The sequence below is a fragment of the Chaetodon auriga genome, chromosome 18, assembly GCF_051107435.1.
Source record: "Chaetodon auriga isolate fChaAug3 chromosome 18, fChaAug3.hap1, whole genome shotgun sequence".
Lineage (NCBI taxonomy): Eukaryota > Metazoa > Chordata > Actinopteri > Chaetodontiformes > Chaetodontidae > Chaetodon > Chaetodon auriga.
Window position 1 is genome coordinate 11,879,804 of NC_135091.1, and position 22,412 is coordinate 11,902,215.

At 43.3% G+C, this 22,412-nt stretch overlaps 2 protein-coding genes across 3 annotated transcripts; both read left to right on the forward strand.

Moving 5' to 3' along the window:
- The first annotated feature begins 533 nt into the window (after nucleotides 1–533).
- LOC143335967 (phosphatidate phosphatase LPIN1-like) lies at nucleotides 534–13,864 on the forward strand. Of its 2 annotated transcripts, XM_076755699.1 has the most exons (21): nucleotides 534–804; nucleotides 3,662–3,865; nucleotides 4,001–4,096; nucleotides 5,778–6,067; nucleotides 7,435–7,536; nucleotides 7,627–7,750; nucleotides 7,866–8,199; nucleotides 8,595–8,688; nucleotides 8,765–8,949; nucleotides 9,041–9,134; nucleotides 9,335–9,404; nucleotides 9,733–9,810; nucleotides 10,084–10,176; nucleotides 10,279–10,340; nucleotides 10,459–10,597; nucleotides 10,735–10,883; nucleotides 11,254–11,340; nucleotides 11,456–11,608; nucleotides 11,737–11,851; nucleotides 11,981–12,084; nucleotides 12,191–13,864. In XM_076755699.1, exons 2-21 carry the CDS (start codon nucleotides 3,674–3,676, stop codon nucleotides 12,363–12,365), a joined length of 2,736 nt encoding a protein of 911 aa, XP_076611814.1. In that variant the 5' UTR covers nucleotides 534–804; nucleotides 3,662–3,673; the 3' UTR covers nucleotides 12,366–13,864. The 2 variants fall into 2 exon arrangements, with proteins under 2 accessions (XP_076611814.1, XP_076611815.1); XM_076755700.1 differs by lacking the exon at nucleotides 9,733–9,810.
- An 896-nt stretch (nucleotides 13,865–14,760) lies between these two features.
- On the forward strand, nucleotides 14,761–22,405 carry LOC143336301 (dihydroxyacetone phosphate acyltransferase-like). Its single transcript, XM_076756374.1, has 16 exons — nucleotides 14,761–14,846; nucleotides 15,511–15,711; nucleotides 15,820–15,996; nucleotides 16,296–16,425; nucleotides 16,576–16,703; nucleotides 16,809–16,884; nucleotides 17,065–17,216; nucleotides 17,453–17,583; nucleotides 17,824–18,062; nucleotides 19,074–19,331; nucleotides 19,573–19,652; nucleotides 19,927–20,067; nucleotides 20,425–20,524; nucleotides 20,627–20,714; nucleotides 20,839–20,900; nucleotides 21,641–22,405. Exons 1-16 carry the CDS (start codon nucleotides 14,835–14,837, stop codon nucleotides 21,691–21,693), a joined length of 2,028 nt encoding a protein of 675 aa, XP_076612489.1. The 5' UTR covers nucleotides 14,761–14,834; the 3' UTR covers nucleotides 21,694–22,405.
- The last annotated feature ends 7 nt before the right edge of the window (nucleotides 22,406–22,412 follow it).

The following is a 22,412-nucleotide window of genomic DNA, read 5'->3' on the forward strand; positions in this document are numbered from 1 at the left end:
TTTCACTTGATGGTCTCAGGTTAAACAGCTAACATGGCATGTGCTATGATGCAGGGCTGTGATTGGTCGGAAAAATCACCTCACTGCCACAGACTGACTGCGTGACTTCAAACGCTGACGTAGCCCCAGTATTTCCCGCCGTCATAGCATGGCTGCTTCACAGGGCCCTTTAAACTCGTACGGCGGAGTACGAGTGTGTAATATTAACCCACTGGTCGTGTGTAGCTTTCACATGAAAACCATTTACATTTAACTGTTTTTAAATTATGAAACTCTCTATTTCATTAACCTTAAGATGTCACTGCTTAATATGTAATACGACCAAATAAAAGCAGTGTGTCGACTGACGCTTTCGCATAAAATAATAATGAATATCAGCCAGAACACCAGTCTCTAAACTGTCTGCTCCAGTGAATGCAAGCAGCTGTAATTTCGTTGCCACTGTGGCAGCGGAGACGATGCGTTTGGCAACGCAGCAGCTCTACGCTGATTGGTCAGCAGGCGGGTTTTCGCTGTAGGTGATGTCATCCGCTGACCAGGCTCCCCGAGGCAAAGAGAGAGAGAGCGCGAGAGAGGCGGTCTCCGGGACAGATGAGTATCGCGTTCGCTTAAATAGCTTGTTTTGGGTTTTTTTTATGGCGCTGTAAGTCGATGACAGCGAGTCAGGGCTTTCTCAAACACTCAGACGTCAGCTTTGTCCGGAAACGTCGCTTCTATAATATGTAGGTGTGCTGTCATTCACCGCTAAGGAACCACTAGTCTCCGTGTGTTGGTAAAGGCTGTCGGCATACTCAGCTGTACAAGGTATGAGCCTGTTTTTACTATGTTTGACTGCACCTGCCTGTCTGATCATATGTCTGATGAATGCTCTGTTTTTTTACACCGTTGTTCATATGCCATAATATGTGTCCTTAGAGTAATAAACATGTACCATTGGTAACATTTCCCAGGGTGTTATGAGTCAGCTGATTTTAAAATGTATTTCTTTTTTAATGTGTGGTTGGGGAAGCTGAAGCTGACTGACTGTGTGGTCATCAGTTAATTACACTAATAATTCGTCATCTTCCATTAGATGAGGCTTTTCATCTCTTACAGAATGGGGAGGGGTGTTGGTTATATTTTGGGAGATTATATCTGTGTAGTACTAATATGGGACTAATGAGACTTGTCGAAAATGAAAGACTCCCTGTTTATACTCACAATAGTGTCTCCTGAGTGGCTCAGCCAGATTCCAGCCTGCAAGCAAATCATCATAACTGCAGCTTGTAAATCCATTAAACCAATGAGCATACCACAGTTGAACACAAGTCTTTTTCAAAAGAGGATCTCTTAAAGTAAATGAGGGGTAAGGCTCTACCCATCGGGCCGTGCTGTCAGCATTTCGAGACATTGTTCCTCTTTTCATCTCATCTGTAACACAAGACAGTCTATTTTTGGCTGGAGTGTGTAGCGGCGTTCACACCAAAAGCCCTTTGCTTTGAAAATCAGCTGCGTTCGCTGGCAACTCTGTAACTCAACACCTCAGTGAAAAGTGAAATGAATGATTAAAGGTGGCGAAGGTCATCTATAAGAGGGATTTCAAGAGTCAGACATTGTTATGACTCTTTGATTTCATCACTGCTATAAGGGGCCCTCTTCTCCTGGTCACGTGTACGAAGCGGGGGGGGGGGGGGGGGGGATATGTTGGCATTGTTCCAAACCTATCATCTCTATTGCTGTAAACATTTTGGGGGCCCACTGCCAACTGAGTCAAGGTCAGACCCTCCTCCCTGTCATTAGACAAAGGCAAACTCCAAGGAATCATGTAAGCTGTACAATTGGGATTTATCACATTTGGCCAGTGGTATTTGCATCATGGAAATCTATATAATGTAGATATTATATGGCATCAGCAGAGATGATGTTGAATAGATACTCTTGGATAATGCTCCTTTATCCAAAGGCTGGTGAGAGACCAAGATGTTTAGCTAATGTCACCTATTTTAGAGTTTGGCTGTCACAGCTAGGGAGAAAATGTGGTTAATTGAGAGGATTCAGACAGGGACAGGCACATTAACAGGATCAATACTAAAACTGAGAGGTTTGGATTGAATCCATATCTCGACCCAGACAATGTTAAATGAGTTTTATATATAGGATAATAGACTTTTCCAGGTGTTTTTAAATGTTTGCCTTGAGAGCTTTCAGTCAGTTAATTCACTTGTTTCAGAAATTAATGAACAGAATGTCATGTAACAGGGATAAATGTTACAGCTAAGGGGAAGTGTGTGTTCATGTTTAAAGCCCCTTCATACCTTAAGTGTTCATCTGTGGCTGTTTTTTAAAAAATAAAAAATAAAAAAAAAAAACTCTGCTTCATCAACACTGTCTGGGTGTGGTTTGGTGAGATTTGACTGACAGTGATCAAACAACACCTGTCATCAGACCCTGATTCAAATACTGCTAAATCCTGATTGTTGCTCCAAAGCACAGGTCAACTTTTTCCAAGTCCACTTCCTCTTCAAACCAGTTAGACAACAGGACAAATCTTACTTTCTTATCACCATCTAAACAGTTAAAACTTTGGCAGGAGAGTGTTGTACACACTGTGTAAAACGTAATTAAAACAGAATGGGGTTGACATATGCTCAATTGAAAACAGTACAAAGACAATATATTTGATATTTGACCTCATCAGCTTCATTGATTTTTGTAAATATATGCTTATTCTGAATTTGACCCCGGACACATATTTCAAGCAAGTTGGGACAGGAGCAACAAAAGACAAAAGTTGTGGAACGCTCCAAAAACACCTGTTTGGAACATTCCACAGGTAAACAGGTTCATTGGTAGCAGGTGATAGTATCATGATTGGGTATGAAAGGGGCATCCTGGAAAGGCTCAGTCATTCATAAGAACTGACTAATAGATCTGTATCGGTGATCTGATCGGTGTTAGATTTATTCAGTCACTCACAGTCTAGTTCTTTCATAATAATATCTGTTACCTTTAAAAGATGTTTGCATTGTCAGCATTCAAAGTCCTCATGTGCCTCTGAAAGCAATACTTGAATGTTCTGCTGTAGTTCCCATGACATGGGATATGAGCTCATCAGCGTCACTATGCGAGTACGGACTGGTTTAACTTAGTTTGTCCTTTGACCTCTGCTGTCTGGGGTTGCTGAATGGAAAACAGTTGGGAAGGATTGCCAGACTTATTGGGAAGGGGAGAAGAGGGTGGGAAGGTCAAAGTGGCAGCACGCTCCTTCTACAGTATCTAGGCCATAGACTGTCCAGGGACAAATTACAAGAGTACTGAACAGGAACCAGCCTCCTTGTCCTTTTTCCTTTGCCATACCAGGCCTAGTGCAGCTCAGGAGCTGATATCAGATCAAAGTAGAACAGCTTCCCGTGAAGGACAGTTGCACGTCATCAGTGGTTTGATTGACAGGCTGAAGAATGGCAGCAGATGCCGGTTCATAAACACCTCCTCCTCTGAAGGGTGTCTGAGGTTGAGGCATGCTTACGTCGAGTCTTGTGGAGCTTAGTGATCACGACCAGGCGATTTAAGTGGCAAATTTAGACCTTTTGGTATGGATGTTCTTTCAGTGCTAATTTTTTTTTCTGTCCTTCCCTTGTCTATCACTCTCCTTCACTGTCCTCTTCACTGTCCCCTCCACCAGACCCGCCAGACCATGAACTACGTGGGCCAGTTGGCAGGCCAGGTGTTTGTCCAGGTCAAAGAGCTGTACCGAGGCCTCAACCCCGCCACCCTTTCTGGCTGCATTGACGTCATTGTAGTGAGACAGCCGGATGGATCCCTGCAGTGCTCGCCTTTCCACGTTCGCTTCGGCAAAATGGGCGTCCTCCGGTCCCGAGAGAAAGTGGTAGGGAGATGAAAAAAAATGCCAAAGGAAGAAGTTTCATGCAGAGAGAGTTGTAATCTTTGAGATGCTTGACAATTGAGGCTAAATCAGGTTTCCACCCATTCCCCTCTTTCGCCCCTTTCTTCTGCCCTCCAGGTGGATATGGAGATCAATGGAGAACCAGTGGATCTGCATATGAAGCTTGGGGACAATGGAGAAGCATTCTTTGTGCAAGAAACAGAAAATGATCAGGTATGTGCAGCAATAATGGCTTTGTGGGGGCCTCCAGACTGTGCTGTTTGTGGTAATTTTAAGTGGAATGTAACATCTGTTAAACGGCGCACTTTGAATCAAGTAAAAGCAAGATTCAAATGAAAACAGACATCATTCTCCACCCCCTCCATGACGTCCTCAAACCCAGACACACCCATATTTACAAGGGAGAAGCATTACCCGAACTATCTTCCTCCATACACACAGTCGTAGTAGTTTTAACAAGGTCACACTGTGTGCAGAGTTGGCACAGCGGCCAGGAATTTCTTCCTTTCCTTTTTGGCTAGAAAGCATTCCTCTGTTCATCAGTGAGTCCTGAATGCAGTGTCTACTAACTCAGGTTCTCTGACCTACATTAAATGCTGTGGCCTAATGTCTGAGGATAAACCAGGACCAAGGTTTCATGGCAAATGAGTATACTTATGGCAGTTTAAGTAGGACATGTGTATTAATGAATTTGGTTTCACTATTACACAAAATGGTTAAATGCTGACTCTTCAGATAGGTGAATATCATCTTCTTTCTAAAGCTGGTTATACTTTTATGAATGCCACAAGACCCACCATTCAAAACTCAGCTTAGAATTCATGGAAAACTATGACAAAAGCAGCTGTCGCTCAGTTGTTTGTTTCCTCACGTCTTGGAAAGCTGACTTTATCAACAGAAAGTGTTTTCATTTGGTATGCCAAGATTTTGAGCTGCGGGTTGAAAAAGCCAAATCACATTATTCTGAAATGTTTCTTCGCTATTGTATGCACATGAGGATGTATGCAGCTGTAAGACATAAACAGGCGGTGAACTACTGAGGGCTTGGGGCCGGCACCAGCAAGGGAAGTGGGTGATTTATTTTCCCCAGAGTGGTGTCAGATTCCCAGTCCTGGAAGAGCGAAGAGGGGAGGAGGATTGAACCATTTTTCTGGCACATGGAAGCAAAAACGTGAGGGAGTATTGTCAGACCACATATCATGTGATTATAGCCCCAGTTTTTCTTCCCTGTCTGTCTCTTTTTCCATATGTCTGCACCCATACACACACGTGCACGCACACACACACATACAAATTTAGTGTATACTTGGCAGCAGGAGACCTTCCTGCAAAGGCAGTTCCTTTCCTAGAAAGAGGTAAAACTGTCTTTTTCACAGAACTAAAGAACAGCTTCTTTTTTTTGGATTGGCTGTTTCGTTTCGCTGGCAAAGAGCCCGCTTACAGAAAAAGTGGCTGCAAACTGTTTGGCAGCGATTGCACACAATTGCCTCAGACCAAAATTGTGCAAAACACTAACAGTAGAGTCATATTTTACATGTACAGCAGCACAAATGGTCCTCTGTGTTGCATTCAGATGAGCTCAACAGTTAATGAGAGTCAAATATTTCTGGATTTTGAAATAAAAAATACAGATTTTCTTGGAGTTCAACAGCTTTTTTTTTATGGCATAAGTGTTTTAAATTTCAGCGCTTTAGGCAGAATCAAATTCCTTGTACGTGCACACATAGCTGGGCAGTAAAGCTGATTCTGATTCATCCATAATCCATAATTTATGTTTTACCTTCTTACATGTTTACTTTAGAAACCACCTCTTTCCTTTTACATAGGCCACATGACGCTGTATGAATTTCAAAGATTTCATTCATTGTTTCACTTCTGTTTCTCATCAAAACAGGAAGTCGTTCCTTCCTATCTGGCCACCTCTCCGATCTTGTCGGATGGAGCCATTCTGATGAGCTCTTCCCTGATGGGGAAGAAGACCTCTGGGCCCCCCATACAGACCCTGGGCTCCACGGGCGGTGTTGGAGAGACTGGCAACATGTTGATGAAGAAGAGGAGGAAGAGGAGGAGGAAGGCTCGGGCAGACAGCATGAGGAGGGAGGAGAGTGGGGACTACTCCGAGGACGACGACATGTTCACCATAGACATCAGCTCGGATGAAGGGACAGAGATGGAGAGCAGCAGGTGAGAATCAAATGTGGAAGGAGTGAAGGAAAAAAGGATGAAGGAGAAAATGGAATCAAAGAGGAATAAAGAAAGCAAAAAAGAAAGACTTGCAGATGATAGAAGTTGTGGACGAGAAATGAGATACACGTGTGCGATTGAAGAGAAAAAGCAATACACGTGACCGAATAAGGGAGGGGGGGGGGAGGGGTGGACAGGGAGGCAGCGAGATAAAAAGTATAATAAATCAGTGAAATGAGCTGTGAGAGCAGCTGTAATGGAACTACAGTCAGGCAAGAATAAACAGATCAGCCTCTGTAGTGGAGAGGCCCCCAGCTGTGGCGCATATATGCTGATAAGACGCCCAAGACCATGTGGAAATCACTGCTTCAGCTGTGTGATTCTTCGCTTGATAGAAAAGAAGAAGCTTTGCGTGTGAAGAAAGGAAATGTCTCCACCGAGTGTGTTTTCGTTAAGCACGTACGCAACTGCTCACGTGTAACTTGGCCTCTGTTGTGGCATGCAGCTATAGGAGCCATGCCCCCCCCCCCCCAGACCCGTACATTAAAGTCCACTCATTTTGCAGTTGTAAACAACTGCGACATGACAGATTTATTTTAATCTCCGCATGTGAGTGGGGTATACGTTACATATAAATTCTGGCTCATCTCTACTGTACACTACTGTAAAACAACACCAGGATGGTTACTCCATTCAAGTAATGTGAGTGCAGTCAGTGGCATGTCATGAACAAGATGGTTGTAGATGTAAACAACTTGTTATTATGATTTGTTATTAAAGGAACAATCTATTAGCAATATACTTTCATGTTCACTGACCAAACCAGATGTAATTACAATTAAATCTGACAACAGAATTTCTTTCAGTTCTCTAAAATAAAACCATAAATGTCACATTTTGGTGTCATTCCCTTGAAAAGAAGCTCAGAATCTGGACTCAGAGCACAAGGGAGAATGTGGTTATGCTAATGTGGTGACTGCACTGTAGCTACAGGACATGTTGTGTTTTGAGTGCAGACAGAGTACGACAAGTTCAGGCATAATCCCTGTGGGTCTTGAAAGTCATTTTGGGAAATGGGTGAAAAGTGAGAGATAAATTACGGGCCATTAAAAATTAAAAGATACACTTCATTATAAAAAAGATGCAGATTAATGATATCCAATTATATGATACACAGGGTTCGTACAAAGGCTTGGAAGTTTGTAAATGCTGAAATTTAGCAAAGTTAGGAATGTGCTTGAATTTGAATACACTCCTTGAAAAATGCTTGATTATCAACATGATCTCATGTTTCATTCTCACCTTGAAAGTGCTTGAATGGTACTCTTAAAAAGCAGTATGATACACTATATCTGTGTGTGTTTCAGGACCACAGCTCGAGACGTCTTAAGAGAAGAGGCAGCCAGCGGCTCTTTCAAACAGGCTGGCATCTACACTCGCTCAGATGGAGAGTGGAGCCCTGTTCAGAGGTGCGTCACTCACTTATGATGAAGGTCTACACGTCAATATTCTTAAAATACTGTTTGGTAATTGTTGCTTCCCGTCTATCCCTCTCTTAGCCCTGGAAACTCTCGTCCCAACTCTCCAAAGAGTGACTCTGAGCTAATGACCAAGCCGTCTGACGCGGACAATCAGAATCCGGCCATGCACTGGGCATGGGGAGAGCTGCCACAGGCTGCCATGGTAGCCACAGTGTGCACTGTGCATGCATACATAGAAAGAACAGCTCTCTATATATTTGTTTTTGGTCTGTTATCTGTGTTTTTTACATATTTCCTCCTCTTCCTTGCTTTCCTAGCCGTCCTTCCTCCCAGTGAAATCCGACCCTCCACCAGTCTGCCCAGTATCCATCCCCGTGTCTGAAAGCACACACTTCCGTGTGATAACTCGTGAGACGTCCTCAGAGCAGTGCGGACCCTGCTCTGAAATATCAGCACTGCTGATGAAGGAGGAGGCTGCTGAGGAAACGGTCGTCTCGGTCGGGATGGAGTCAGAACCCATGAGGATGGAGCCACAGACGGTGACTGCAGAGATGAGGCCAGCTGGAGCTGCTGCAGCTCGTACCATGTCTGACATGGAGGAGACAATGCCTCGTCCGCAGGGCAAGACGGACTCGCCATCCAAGAGAAAAGGTAACATTTAAGACACAGTAAAACAAATCATTCCTTTGGGAGTCTTGTTTAGGCATTGGTCTGTGGTGTTAAAATCACCAAGAAAATACATTTGGAACATCTTTCTGGATATAATGAGAGTTATGCATGATAACCCAAGGCAATACTCTGCTGTTAGGAAACATTTTCTTGTACCACAAACCAAATATAAAGATGTAAAGATGTCCAAAACTGTGTACGGTAACAGAAACATGAACACAGGCAGGAGACTGGAGTCCTTCTCTTCATTTATCCACACTCATTTAGTCACAGATCACAAGATGATTTCAAAACCAAGCCGTCAAATGATTTCCTCATGGATAAACCCAAGAGGAAAGCAAATACAAAGAAGCTGACAACTTATCGCTCTGTTGCAGACAAGAGAAGCCGCCACCTTGGTTCTGATGGAATTTACCTGGATGACATAACGGAGCTGGAGCCTGAAGTGGCAGCCCTTTATTTCCCAAAGAGGTACGTCGAGTCATAACTTGTATGCAGTTAAAGGTTTAGCACACGCGCCTTTCTTATAGGCTCCTCTCCTCTGTAGCGATGGCGGAGCAGCAGTGAGGAGCATCTCAGACCCGGGCCTCCACAGCAACAGTCTGTCCCCACAGTCGGTCAGCTCTGGAGGAGACAGCGGAGTGGACAGCTACTGCGACCCCATTACTGACTTGCCGTCCATCACCATCTCTTTGTGTGGAGGCCTCACTGACAACAGGGAGATCACCAAAGGTAAGAGTCTCATACCGACACATGCAGGAACACGGTGTTATAAACTGTGGGACAAAGGGAACATGAAATATGTGTGTGTGTGTCCTTACAGAGCAGTTCCACGAAAAGATCATCTCTTACCAGGAGTTTGCAGAAAACCCCTCCATCATCGACGACCCCAACTTAGTCGTGAAAATTGGCTCCAAGTAAGACATTAACACTTAAAAAGGTGTTTGCATTTAAATTAAGTCCAACAGCAGTTTCTAATCCACTGTATGCTGAATGGACTCAACTGCCACAGCAAAAACTGCAGTACATGCAGGATTGTTTAGGCTCCTAAAGAGGTTTTTGCAATGACAATTCTCTGATTATGGAATTAAAAAATATATTTTGTTTTCTCCCTCAGATACTATAATTGGAGCACCGCGGCTCCACTCATGCTAGCTATGCAAGCCTTTCAGAAACCACTGCCAAAGGTAAGAAATTGATGCACAGCATGGATACTATCAGCTCAAGCTATAGGTTGGCTGTGTTACATGAATACCACTCCCCCTTTTGACCAAAACTGGTACTGCATCATGTATTTTGCATCCCCTATACACCTCATATTTCTACACATCTTACATTCATTGTGTTGCATTTTACCTAATGTGCAATCTATAAACTTGCGGCCTAAATGTTCTGTTATTGCTGCCTCAAACAGACTTTATGTTGTGTAAGAAACACTCAAGTTAAACTTTCTTCCCCTCTGTTCCCCTCCCCTCTTATTTCATCACTTCCTCCTCTTCTCCATCCATCCATTAGTCTTCTTGCCTCAGTTATATTCACTCAGCCTTAGATTTCCTTCTCTGCTGTCTGACTGGTGTGCTGGGCTACAGCTCTGTACGTCAGAGACGACACTCGTTTCAAATCTTGTTTTCTCATCCCTTGCTTGAAGTTTCACTTTCTCTACCTTCCTCATTCTTTCTCCTTCTTGAACTTCCCAACTCCGCCCACCCATACATGCTTTAATTTCCCCATTCCAACCGCAGACACGCTGTTGTTTCTGTGTTACTGTTTGTTGATTTACAGTCTGGTTTGGCTTCAGTTTTTTTAAGTGTGTTTTACTGTGTTGTGTTGTGATTGTTTGGGTGTGATGTGCGTGCTCTGCTCCAGGCTGCAGTGGAGAATATCATGAAGGAGAAGATGCCCAAGAAAGGAGGGAGGTGGTGGTTCTCCTGGCGAGGCAGAAACAGCAGCACCAAATCGGTAAATTCACCTGCATGCTTAACAGTGAGGCTATCACCTACTAGGCTGATTGTGAAGTGAATGAATGAGTGAAGCAAATTAACCGTTTCTCTCCAATTGTAGGATTCGGCCTCTGAGCGTGGGGCCTGTGGCTCTGCTGAGCAGGCTGGGAAAATGACAAGCAGGTGAGGAACGTCAAAACATTCCTGGCCAGAAAATATCCTTGAAGTTAGCGGGGGACAAAACATGCTAACTGAGAGGACTGAGCAACCTTTAACACTGTGTTCATCTGTCCCATGTCAGACATAAAGAAGAGTCGTCCTCTAGTGACGAAGACCACAGGGCAGCCAAACAGGGCTCTCCCATCGTCCAATCAGAGTCTGGACTCACATCAGGAGGCGTGTCTTATAAGAAGACACTCCGACTCACGTCAGAGCAGCTGGTGAGGAGTTTGCTTTGTACGCTGCAAAATTTGACATTTTTTAGTTATTAATAGCTATTCTTCATTCCCTCATGTATTATTTCCCTCTCTCTCTCTCTCTCTCTCTCTCTCACACACACACACACACACACACACAGCTGTCTCTCCAGCTGCAGGATGGTCCTAACGATGTCATGTTCAGCGTGACCACTCAGTACCAAGGAACCTGTCGCTGTCAGGGCACCATCTACCTCTGGAACTGGGACGACAAGATCATTATCTCAGACATAGATGGAACCATCACCAGGTGTGTGTGATACACACTTTTACATCCCACCTTTACTACATAATTGAACTAAGTTTGGAGTGAAAATGAATATGGCCTTAAATGGCAGAGTTAAGTGAAATGATCTTTTTCAGTTATCACATTTATTCACCGTTGCTTATGTGGCAGTTTAGATTAAATAGGCAGCTTCCCACATGCTGACATGTAACCTTTAATTAAATGACAGAGTCAGCAGGTGGTCAGCACTTCCCTGTTAATGCACCCTTCAAACTCCCACTTCCACATTTTTCTATCCAGCCTTCACTTTTTTGTCCATGATATACATGTTTTGTATTTTCAATATGAAGAAAAAAGCCTGTGCTTAGTGTCACTTATGTGAGTTTGTCTCCAGGTCAGACACATTGGGTCACATCCTACCCACACTGGGGAAAGACTGGACCCACCAAGGCATAGCACACCTCTACCACAAAGTCAGCCAGTAAGCCCATTAAAAGCACAGATCACTTGAAAATCATGCACATTTTTACAACATAAAGAAGCTCATTGATCATTATTAATGCTTTTTCTTGCTTCTTTCTCTTACGCTCCATCAGAAATGGCTACAAGTTTCTGTACTGTTCAGCTCGAGCCATCGGTATGGCTGACATGACCAGAGGTTACCTCCACTGGGTCAATGAGAGGGGCACCATGCTTCCTATGGGCCCTGTTCTTCTCAGCCCGAGCAGCCTCTTTTCAGCTCTGCACAGGTCTCCCAAACACACAAACACACACATTTTTCTAAATTTGGACTCTGTAGTAATGTTACTGTGCAAGAAGATGCAGGAGACACTGTGACTTGAGCATTCTTGTGTGTCTGTGTGTGTGCGTTTGACAGGGAGGTCATTGAGAAGAAACCAGAGAAATTCAAGGTGGAGTGTCTCAACGATATCAAGAACCTCTTCTTCCCCAACAAACAGCCGTTCTATGCAGCGTTTGGCAACAGACCGACGGTACGTAAGCGTCAGTTCAAAATTAAAGCCATATGTGCTGCGGATTCCTTCTTAAACGCATGTTATTCAAGTTAAATTCAAATGTACAGCATTTCTAACACTGAATTCAATTCCCATTTATTTTTGCAGGATGTATATTCTTATAAAGAAGTAGGAGTGCCACTGAACAGGATTTTCACTGTGAACCCTAAAGGCGAGCTAGTGCAGGAGCATGCCAAGACCAACATCTCATCGTAAGTGAGATCCAGTTTCTCCAGAAGGAGACACTGTGAAGACTTGAGAGAAAAGATTTGCTCCTTCAGTTTGCCTGACTGTCGTCTCCTCCTCTCCTCTCTTCAGATATGTGCGTCTGGGTGAGGTGGTGGACCACGTGTTCCCTCTGAAGATGCGAGCCTCCTCCTCAGACTTCCCGTGCTCGGACACCTTCAGCCACTTCACCTACTGGAGGCAGCAGCTCCCCCGGGTGGAGCATCAAGGAACTACACCTCCACAGACTCCCAGCCTGGGCAGCTGACTACCTTTGGCCTTTGGCTCAGCATCCTAGCAGGCACAGCACCAACTGACTGATGACGTGCCTGTGATGTAGCGGTCATTTGGTTCCATGTGTGATATGAATTTGTAGATATTTGAAGACAGAGCACTTTTTGGTGGACAGCAGGGACCTACTTGTGTAGGCTAATCTGCTGTGAATACTCTTATAACGCACAACATGGATGTCAGCGCACCTTTATGAAAAAAAGATGTCTGTAGCCTTCTGACTAGATGTATGTATATAAGAAATGATAGTAATTTATTCAGGCAGCTTAGCACACATGTTATTTTTGAGTGACAGTGTTTCAGTAGCTAGACTTTTTAGTCTATTATGCAGACTGTTTCATTCTGTATTTAACAGACAGGTATATTTGTGGCATCTGTTCATAAGTGCATCACACAGAACACAACCATACTGTGCAGACATCAGAGAGCAAGTTACTTCGACTTGTGCCAAATAATGTAGAATTTATTTTCCTACTCTGAACTTTTTCAGCCTTGACTGTTACAGATCCTCAGCATGGAAATGCAGATATAAACATGCAGGCTAATTTTTCTGCATGTGTTTGTATCTGTTATTCTGTTTGGAGTCAGTATTAGTTATATAGTACATTGAAATGTATTACAGAGCACAATGAATGAACTTCTATGTAGCTTGATATGTGAAAATGTGTAGAGGACAGGAATCCTGAGAAGAAACCTGACGAGAACAGAAAGCACACCGTGACCATTGTCTCTGAAAATTAAGAGCAACTGTGCGACGAATTAAATGGTTTTTATTTTTCTATTTAAATCACAGTGTGTATGTGTTGCCATCAGAATGTCGTTTCTGTGGTGGCCTTCATGAAATGTCTTTGAATGTATCTACACGGTTGCAGTTCATCCAGTAACACAAGGATCATCTATGTGACTGTTCCACTCTCCAAGATTTATGCTTATTTCCACAAAAGCCGTGAAAGTATTTTTTATTTATTCATCTGATTAGATACAGACTAATATACTGTTTATAGCGTACACTTGTGTATTAACATACTGTAGCATTACTGCCATTCCCTTGTAATATCACTTACGGCAAAACTCTGAAAATCCTGGTCAGAGGGCAGTGTTTTGACCTTTTTCTTCGTAACAGACACTTGAAAAGGAATCTGTATGTTTTATAATCTGGCAGATAACATATACAGTACATGAGCAGGAGCTGCTATCATGGTGAACGAGGCATATAACCACCTGACTATCATTCGTCACAGTAGGTGTGAGTAGGTTTATGAAAGAGGGTGTGTGTGTGTGTGTGTGTATATATGTAATGCTTTAATACTGCTATTATTCTTTCCATGAAAGAGCTAAAATAGCCTGAAAGTGTGTTATATTTGCCTTAACTGTGAACAATATCGTTTTTTTTTCATTTACTCCCTCCACTCCTTTTGACCAGTTCACTGTTAAAATAGGTGTAATCAGATTAAATAAAAATGCCTTGGTACATCAGCGAGTGTGTGGCCACTGACTCCTCCTTAAGTACATTCACCGAAATACAGTGATGGAAGAGGTATTCAGGTGATTTATACAGTAAAAATACTCTACTTAGTAGTAATATCAGAAAAATGTTCTTAAAGTATGAAAAGTAGAAGTACTCACTGTGCAGTAAAATACTGCCTGCCAGTGTTTTACTATGTGTGATGTTTTTAGATGAATATAACTGCTTTCTGTGGTTTAATCTACAGAAATGCATCTTATTCTATAAGATCATCATGTGTTTGTAGCGTCGCTGTCCTGTGAGAACCACGTATCTCTAAAAAGTCAACTTTTCCCTCATGTTTTCACCTTTATGATATTTTTTAGATAGATTCTCACAATTTTTTTGCTCAGTTTTTGAGCAATTAACTAAATCAATTGCAATTAATTTGATTACTTGCTCACTGATGCAGTGGTGGACTCAGGCTGTCTGAGGGACAAGGGCTAATTAATTCATCAGTTTTTATTTAATGAAAATAAAAACAGGCACCAGCGCATAGAAAGATGCATTTATGGGTAAATAATCGAAATCCTGGTAAAGATTTTAATTGTTTTATTATGTGACTCAGATTCACTGGATTCAGCCAGTGTTTATACACTGCAGTTTAAATGAGATTTGCACAGACACACAGAACTTTCTGTGGACTACAGTGTGCGCTATGTGTCAGATATTCGCTGGTTCAAGTCTTTGTGCAAGCATTTTCACTCTGCTGCACACTCCATCATGCGCAACGCTGAGGGGGGGGGGGGGGGGGGGTTACTGGAGAGCAGAAGGGCTGTACACAGTATGCAGGAGGAGTTTCCAAAACCCGGCGACACCATTGGTCTGAGCCCGGCAGTGCTGCGCTCCACGCAGGGTGCATCGAAGGCAGCTTCCAAGTACGGAAAACGAAAGTCGGTGAGGAGACCCATCTGCTGGGGTTGTTCAAGTTCCCGTGAAAGAATGACCGACACGGTAAGCAACTCTCGAAATTACTTCGTTTACATCCACAGCACCTGTTGCGCCCTTTGAGTCCGCTCTACCGCTCCGTTCATGCGCGGAGTTCGAGCTTGTTGTGTGCGCTGTCAAAGTAAACAGGGACTATAAATGATGAAGTGTGTGCAGGTGCTGACATCGAGCCCGAAGCAGCACAACGCATTTGACGTGTTTGCTGTTGTCAGTCTTCACGCTGAGATCGTTATGAAGCTGTAAGCTGTGCACACACAGCTGCTCAGCGGGCGCACGAGCTGCAGAAACTTTGGCCTACTTACAAACATATTAATGTTGCTTAATAGGTCGTTACCGAAAGACATCAGCGGGTCAGAGTACAGCACAATAATGACTGCAGATAAGGTGTCAGTGTGTTGTTTCTGTTCATAACCAGATAAAGACCTCCCCGTGGACTCCTGGGTGTTCAAAGATATCCTTCAGACATGTTTTACAGTGACTCTGTTTGGACTCATAACTTGCATCTGATGTGTTTTTAGGGGGGGAAAAAGCTCCTTCTTCCTCATTGGAAATCCCACAATCCAAAAATATTCAATGTTTTCGTCCTCAAAAGTCCTACTTCACTGAAAAGTCAAGTTCAGTGTGTGTGTGTGTGTGTGTGTGTGTGTGTGTGTGTGACTTGTCCCTCCAGTACAGGGACTCAGACAGAGCCGGCCTGAAGGATGAAGAGGAGTTTGTGGATATTTTGGAGGAGAGAAGGCGCAGCAGGGATCTCAGCCTCGCCCTCCGGACCTTCAGCCCCCACCCCTACAAAGGAGCCCTGTCCTGCTCTACAGCTGACCTCAACAAAGCCGTGCTGGAGTCCCAGTACCTGCGCTACGTGGCCAAGGAGGTGGGACGGTGTGATCTGACAAAACAAAGACGTTTCGAATTCTTTCTTCCATCAACGTAGCGCCAGAGCACTAGTTTGTTTTGTTTTTTTTCCTGAATTGCTCCTCAGATCGCCATCGAGACGGGGTCATCGGTGGAGGAGGTGAGAGAGGACGCTTGTGGGATTCTGGAGGAAATGTCTCAGAACCTGCAGCTGGGCTTCATCAGGCTGATGGCCTACACGCTCACCAAGGTGTTCAAGAGACTCTTCAGCAGCATCTTTGTCAACGTGGAAGGACTCAACAGGGTCAGGACCACATCACCAATCAACACTATGTTCTGAACAGCAGCACATTACGATATATATACACCACTGTCACAGAGCCAGAGAAGAACAGTGTCCACTGTCCATTACGATGCATAGCTTTTAAGTAATTGTTGGTCTATTTCATATACATATACAGTAGATGGCTCTCATATCTGTCTTTGACATCTGGGATGGTCAAAGCACTGAAAGCATACAGGACTATTAGTCACCTGGTGAAGACAAGCCCCCATTAATTTGATTGCTTGACTACTTTCTGTCATTTTTCCATCACCTTGCAGCTCCAACATGCCATTCAGGAGACTCCTGTGATCCTAATGCCCAATCACAGGAGTTATGTGGACTTCTTGGCCATCTCCTACATCCTGTTCATCTACGACATCCCACTACCTGTTATTGCTGCAGGAATTCGCAAGTATCTACTTGAATTAAAAAAGAACAATTGTTGTAGATAATCTAGTTAGATTATTACATCTCTTTTTCATGACTTGTTGCTTTTGCTTGCAGACACTCATTTCTCTCTCTCCGTCTCTTTTATTTCCCCTGCTCTCCACTGTAAAGCTCTTGCAGGGATGAAGATGGTCGGAGAGATACTGCGTCGCTCTGGAGCTTTCTTTATCCGACGTTCCATTGGCTCTGACAAACTGTACTGGGCGGTGCTGTCAGAATATGTCAAAACCATTGTCAGGGTAAGACAGCTTGTTCCAGAATTCCCCCAGTCCATATTTGGCTAGCTGTTTGCTATGTGACCATCTGTAAAGAGCACTTCCAACTGTTTGATGTGTTTTCTGTAGAGAGGATTTGCTCCTGTGGAGTTTTATGTGGAAGGCCTGCGGAGTCGCACACTGAAGTCTTTGATGCCCAAGTTAGGTAAGTGTCATGTTAGCGCTTTGCTAATGTGTGTTCCAGGTTAGGAAAGTGTCTCTTTGTCAGACGTTTGATTATTTTTGAGCATTGTCGGCTTTGCTGCCAGAATTTACCTGCAGGGACAGCAGTTGCATTCATGCATCGCCATTTGAAAGCTTGATCTGTGTCTGCATGTGTCTGCAGGTATGATGCACATGGTGCTGGAGCCCTACTTTAAAGGCGAGGTGTATGACATCACATTGGTTCCCATCAGTATCAGCTACGACCGAGTGCTAGAGGAATCTCTGCTTGCCCACGAGTTACTGGGTGTCCCCAAACCCAAAGAAAGCACCACGGTACATCCAGGTTACATTACTCCTCTATCACTCTCTGAATCCTCACCAACATGTCATTTTGTTTGTTAAAGATGCAAAAAGTCTGAGGAAAAATATGCATTTATTGCCTTTGCAAGCAGTGTATTTTTGTGTCTATCCTCACAAACTCCTTAATGCAGGTCAGAAGGGTTCAGGCATGAATAAAGCTGATTATTTCTTCCTCGTGTTTCACTCTGAGCTTTGCTCTTTCTCCTCAGGGTCTGCTCAAGGCTACCAAAGTGCTGCAGGAGAATTACGGAAGCATGCATCTGAACTTTGGTCGCCCCCTGTCAGTCCGAAAGCTGTGTCAGGGCAAGATAAACCGCTGCCAGTACAACCTCATACCAAGGTAGATGCGAGATATTAAATCATTTAATTTTACATGTGTAACAAAGTCATACATGGCCGTAGCCAGGATTACAGAAGTAGTGAGGTCACGAGTTCAAATTCCACCAGCAAAATCTCAATAGTAGCTACAGCCCTGTAGTCATCTAACGTCCTGTCCGACTGTGACATAGCCTGTGAGGCTGTGTGCCTCCATTCTTCCTGCTCAGCCCCTCCTCTTCTCTTCCTTTACATCTATTCACAGAGATCTTCCTCAGAAGCCCACAGCAGAGGCCCAGGCCTGTGTGAGTTGGCTGGCTCATTTGATGGTACGAATCCAAGAGGAGGGCTCTCTGATCAGCCCTTGGTCTCTGATGGCCTGCCTGTTGCTCCAGGCTCCTTCAGTCTTATCAGAGGAGGGCCTGCTGTGGCATCAGCTCACAGATAAAACCCTCTGGCTCAGGAAGCTGGCGCTGGACTTCGGGGCTCGCCTGAACTGGCCTGGTGGGTGAAAAGATTTGATTTTTTTGCTGTAAATATTGTATTATTTTTTTAATTCAATTTAGTGCAAAAGCCGCTGCATCAAGCTTGAGCATGATTGGAGTAAGTGCGCTCCTTTCAAAGGGCCTTTGATGAGGTTTTCCTGTGAACGTCCACTAGGTGGCACTTGCATGTTATAGTAACAAGTGAGCCAGATATGCAGAAAAGGAACTGGTGGAAGATGTACTGTTGCATTGAAATTGTTTGAATGGTGAGAAATGCTGTCACAATTACCCAAAGCTCAAAGTGACACCTTCACAAAACCTCAAAATTATTACAAATAAATTACAATTCTTAAAATAATGTAAAGGAAAAGCAGTAAATCCTCGCATTTGTGAAGCTGGAACCATGAAATGTTTTTACATGAAAAATTACTTATCAAAATAGTTAATGGTAATAGTCAAAATAGCCATTTATTGACTAATTATTTGATCGACTAAACATTTCAGCTGCACTTGTATGTATTGTTTGGTCATTTAATTTACACCAAACATCTATAAGCTTGTTTTATGTGTACATTTTTAAAGTAATAACTAAAGTTGGCAGGTAAATGTAGTGGAGTTGAAGTATAAAGCGGCACGTACTCAAACTTGTACTTAAGCACAGTTCTTGAGTAAATGCACTTGTAATTGAGTGGTTTCCCTCCAGCTGCATCCATCAGCGTCTCACCTCGGGACACTGAAGGCGACCCAGTCTGAGGTAGATCAGACAGATTACATGAATGTGAGTTGGCACACACGTTCAGATTCACTTAGGAGATGTTCAGTGGATTAATGCACTTTAAGTAACTTATCCTAAGAGGACCCCACCGAACTGTCTCACTTCACAGGCCTCGTGTGTGTGTGTGCAGGTAAACACATGCAGGCACATCAACAAACACATACAAATACATTACAGCCTGTCCTGAGCGTGATGCAACCCTTTAACTCCAAACTCCCCTTTGAAAAATGATAATAAGCACATCATCTTCTGTAGGACAAGTCCCTGACTCAGACGTGATGTCATCCACTGTGGCCATTCATCACTCCACCGTTCACCGTAAAGCGGGACGCATCTACCTGGTTCAGGAAGAAGAGCCCGCGAGGAAACATCCAATCAGCCCAGAGGAGGGTGTGACCAGGACGGCGGCGGCCATGCTGATGCTGGCTTCCTATAGGAATCAGTCCATGCACGTTTTTGTGCGTCCTGCCATGCTCGCAACGGCCATGCATGTCACAAAGGCCACGCGGAAAGGTGAATATAAAATACATATTTAGGGGTTTATACATGCAAATCAGCATGTTTACTTGGTGCCACTTGCATATTTTAGCATCACATTTAAGGAAAGTTGTAATACAAAAAATAATTGTCTTAATGTAAGTATTTAAGTAAGTTTCATGGTGATATCTGCTGGTTACAGTTTTTACCCCATTGACCTGTAGCAGGAGAATCCATTGTCCTCTTGCTTCATTGCGATCCACCGTTCTGTTCACAGACGAGCTCTTCACCTTCTTCTGCTTCCTACAGGACATCTTCTCCAACGAATTTATCTTCATCCCTGGAAGGTCGTCTCAGGTAACAAGCGCATCATTCAGGACTCAGCTTTCTTTGAAGCATTCTCAGGACAAAGATCATAAAGAGGATTATTGTGCTGTTAAACCTGTGGACGGAATCGTGGTAATTACATGCTAAGTGTTAAGCAGGACCGCAGCTCTGCTTGTGACAAACTGAAGTCAGAGCAGAATCCCACATTAGGTAGATGTGTGTGCTTTTGCAAGCGTGTGTGCAGCATCAATTTCTTATTGATATTGCATTCATCTGCCTGTTCATATGTCTCTCCATGACTCAGGACTTTGAGGACGCATGCTCCCTCCTCAAGAAATGTGGAGCAGTCCACATCAGTCCGCAGGAAGTGACAGTGTCAGACGCGGGGCCAGAGGTGTTATCCTTCCTGCGGGGCCTTATTCAACCCTTCATAGACTCTTATCAGGTCCTTGCCTCCTCTTTAATGTTTATTCTGGGAATATGGGGGTTTTAGTAGTTTTTAGAGTTTTAGGGTTTTGCGGTAGTTTACAGTTGAACACTTTTCACTATTTTTTAGGCTGATTCCATGAGGGGATAAACTGACCATGCCATGGATGCTGGAAGTGATTTGTTTCACATTTCTTACATATTGAAATCAAGAGCATAAATCCAGTAATAGGAATGGCACTCTGTCAAGTCTTGCAGGTTTCCACACAACCATCCACAACTTTGTGTCTACCTGCAGCTACAATGTTGCATTTTAAGTGGTAAAAAAAAGGGAGTCTGTGTTCTTCTGTTTGACCGGGTGTGTTTTTATGTCCAGTTGATGTTCAGGTACCTGTGTGAAGACGGAGTTCATGTGTTCTCTGACAAACAGTTCCTAACGGCGGTGCGAAACTTGTCCACAAAGCTGATCCTTTCAGGTAAAACAGACAGTGGTAGAAATGACCTCTGGCCTCTAGAATCATCAGCAGCTTTGTTACGCTCTTATCAGTTTTCACCATCATTATTTCTATGTGTATCAGGTGAGCTTCACACCTACGAGGCCCTTTCATCGGACATGCAGAAGAACGTGCTGTCGGCTCTGCGGAGGCTGGAGACTGTGACGAGGGCGTGAGTAACGAGATTGGCCCCTGTTTGTTTTTAAGCTCATTTTCTGTGGTGCTTGATGAGCCGAGTGTATTCCTGATGCCAAAGTGACACTTGTTCGGTTTCTCTGTCTGTTTACTCATCACAGATCTGAACAGAATGAATACAGAGTGAACAAAGTGGCTGTGAGAAGAATCGCAGACATACTCTGTAAGTCATGATGAGGATGAAGCAGTTCTGTGTCTATTATGGTTTTGCGGATGAAATCTTTGATCTGAAGTCCTATTCGCATGGAAATATTATTACCTGTATTTTACTTGAGTTTACTGACATTATCCCCCCCATGATGTCATGGCTCTGCATAACAACATTTTAAGAAGCGAAGCATCGTATCTTTGGCAGTGCCATTAAATATATGTAGTTAAGGGTTGTTACAAGCATAAATAAATATTTGCAGCTCATTTAGATCAAGTAACAGATGCTTCGTGGCTGTATTTGAATATGGCAACCGTTTGTTGTCTGTCATCACTCATTTAAAACATTTGTTCCATTGTCTGACAACAGAAAATAGATGTTAAAAAAACAAAAACAAAACAAAACCCAACCCCAAATCATTGCACAGGAATAATATGAATCACATGACCTCTGTCTTTGGTGAATTATTGTATCTAATTTGCTGTGGAATTTTTACTTAACAAAATATGAACATGGCAGATTCACATGGGATTAAGATCAAACACAACCTCTGCACTTATCATAAATTACTAGAGGACTCCAGGTAATACTGGTCCCATCCAAATAGGACTTTAGTTACGTTACAGCCCTTAAAATACTCTTACGTTGACTTAAATGCCCTCACCATGTGTTTGAGATTTTGCCCTTGCTTGTGTTTACCACACCAACCAACAAATCCTGCGGGATTTTTTTTTCCCTTTCCTCTCTCACTGTAGCTGGGAAAATCCCTCCCCAGATGCTCCAGACTACACCTGACGCAAGACTTTAGTCTCCATTGGAACAGATCCATCTCCAGTCTCAGCCCACGGTTCTCTTTACCCCTGCGTGTCCCCTTCCTCCTTTCCCACCTCACCTCTTCTTCCCTCTGTGCTGTTATGCAGCCATCAGTCAAACTGCTGTAGCTTAATGCTGCACTCAGACAAAATACTTTCAATCCTGGACGCCAGTGGCCAGACTTTCCCTGGCAGTGTTCCACTCTTGAACATTTGCTACCTCCCCCCTCTTGATGTCCTTACTCTCATCCTTTAGAGACCTGATAGACATGCAGACAAGGCAAGGCTTCGAAGGCCTGATGTGGTGACCCAAAGTTGACATTATTGCTGATTTTGTTTGATGGCTGTGATCAGAACCATCTGATGAAAGATATGACTGATGCACTAGTGACGCCTGTGCATTAAGATACTGAACTAGAACTATATTTTTAATCAGTTATATTGTGTTAGTATATTATTATCCTAAAGATGTACAGTAGGTTGGCATGTTTGATTGAATGAACGATAGAAAAGTCAACTTGTTTGCAGGTATAATAAGTGCAATTGGAGAATAACACTGAATTCTGACACTTGATTGTGTGTACATTAATATAGCAATAAAAATGTAAATAATATTACAGTGTCAAATATCATAACCCATCAAAGATGTGAAGTTTTGTGTTTGAAACATTTATTTTAACTTCTTTACAATAAATGTAAAACAAATGTAACAAAA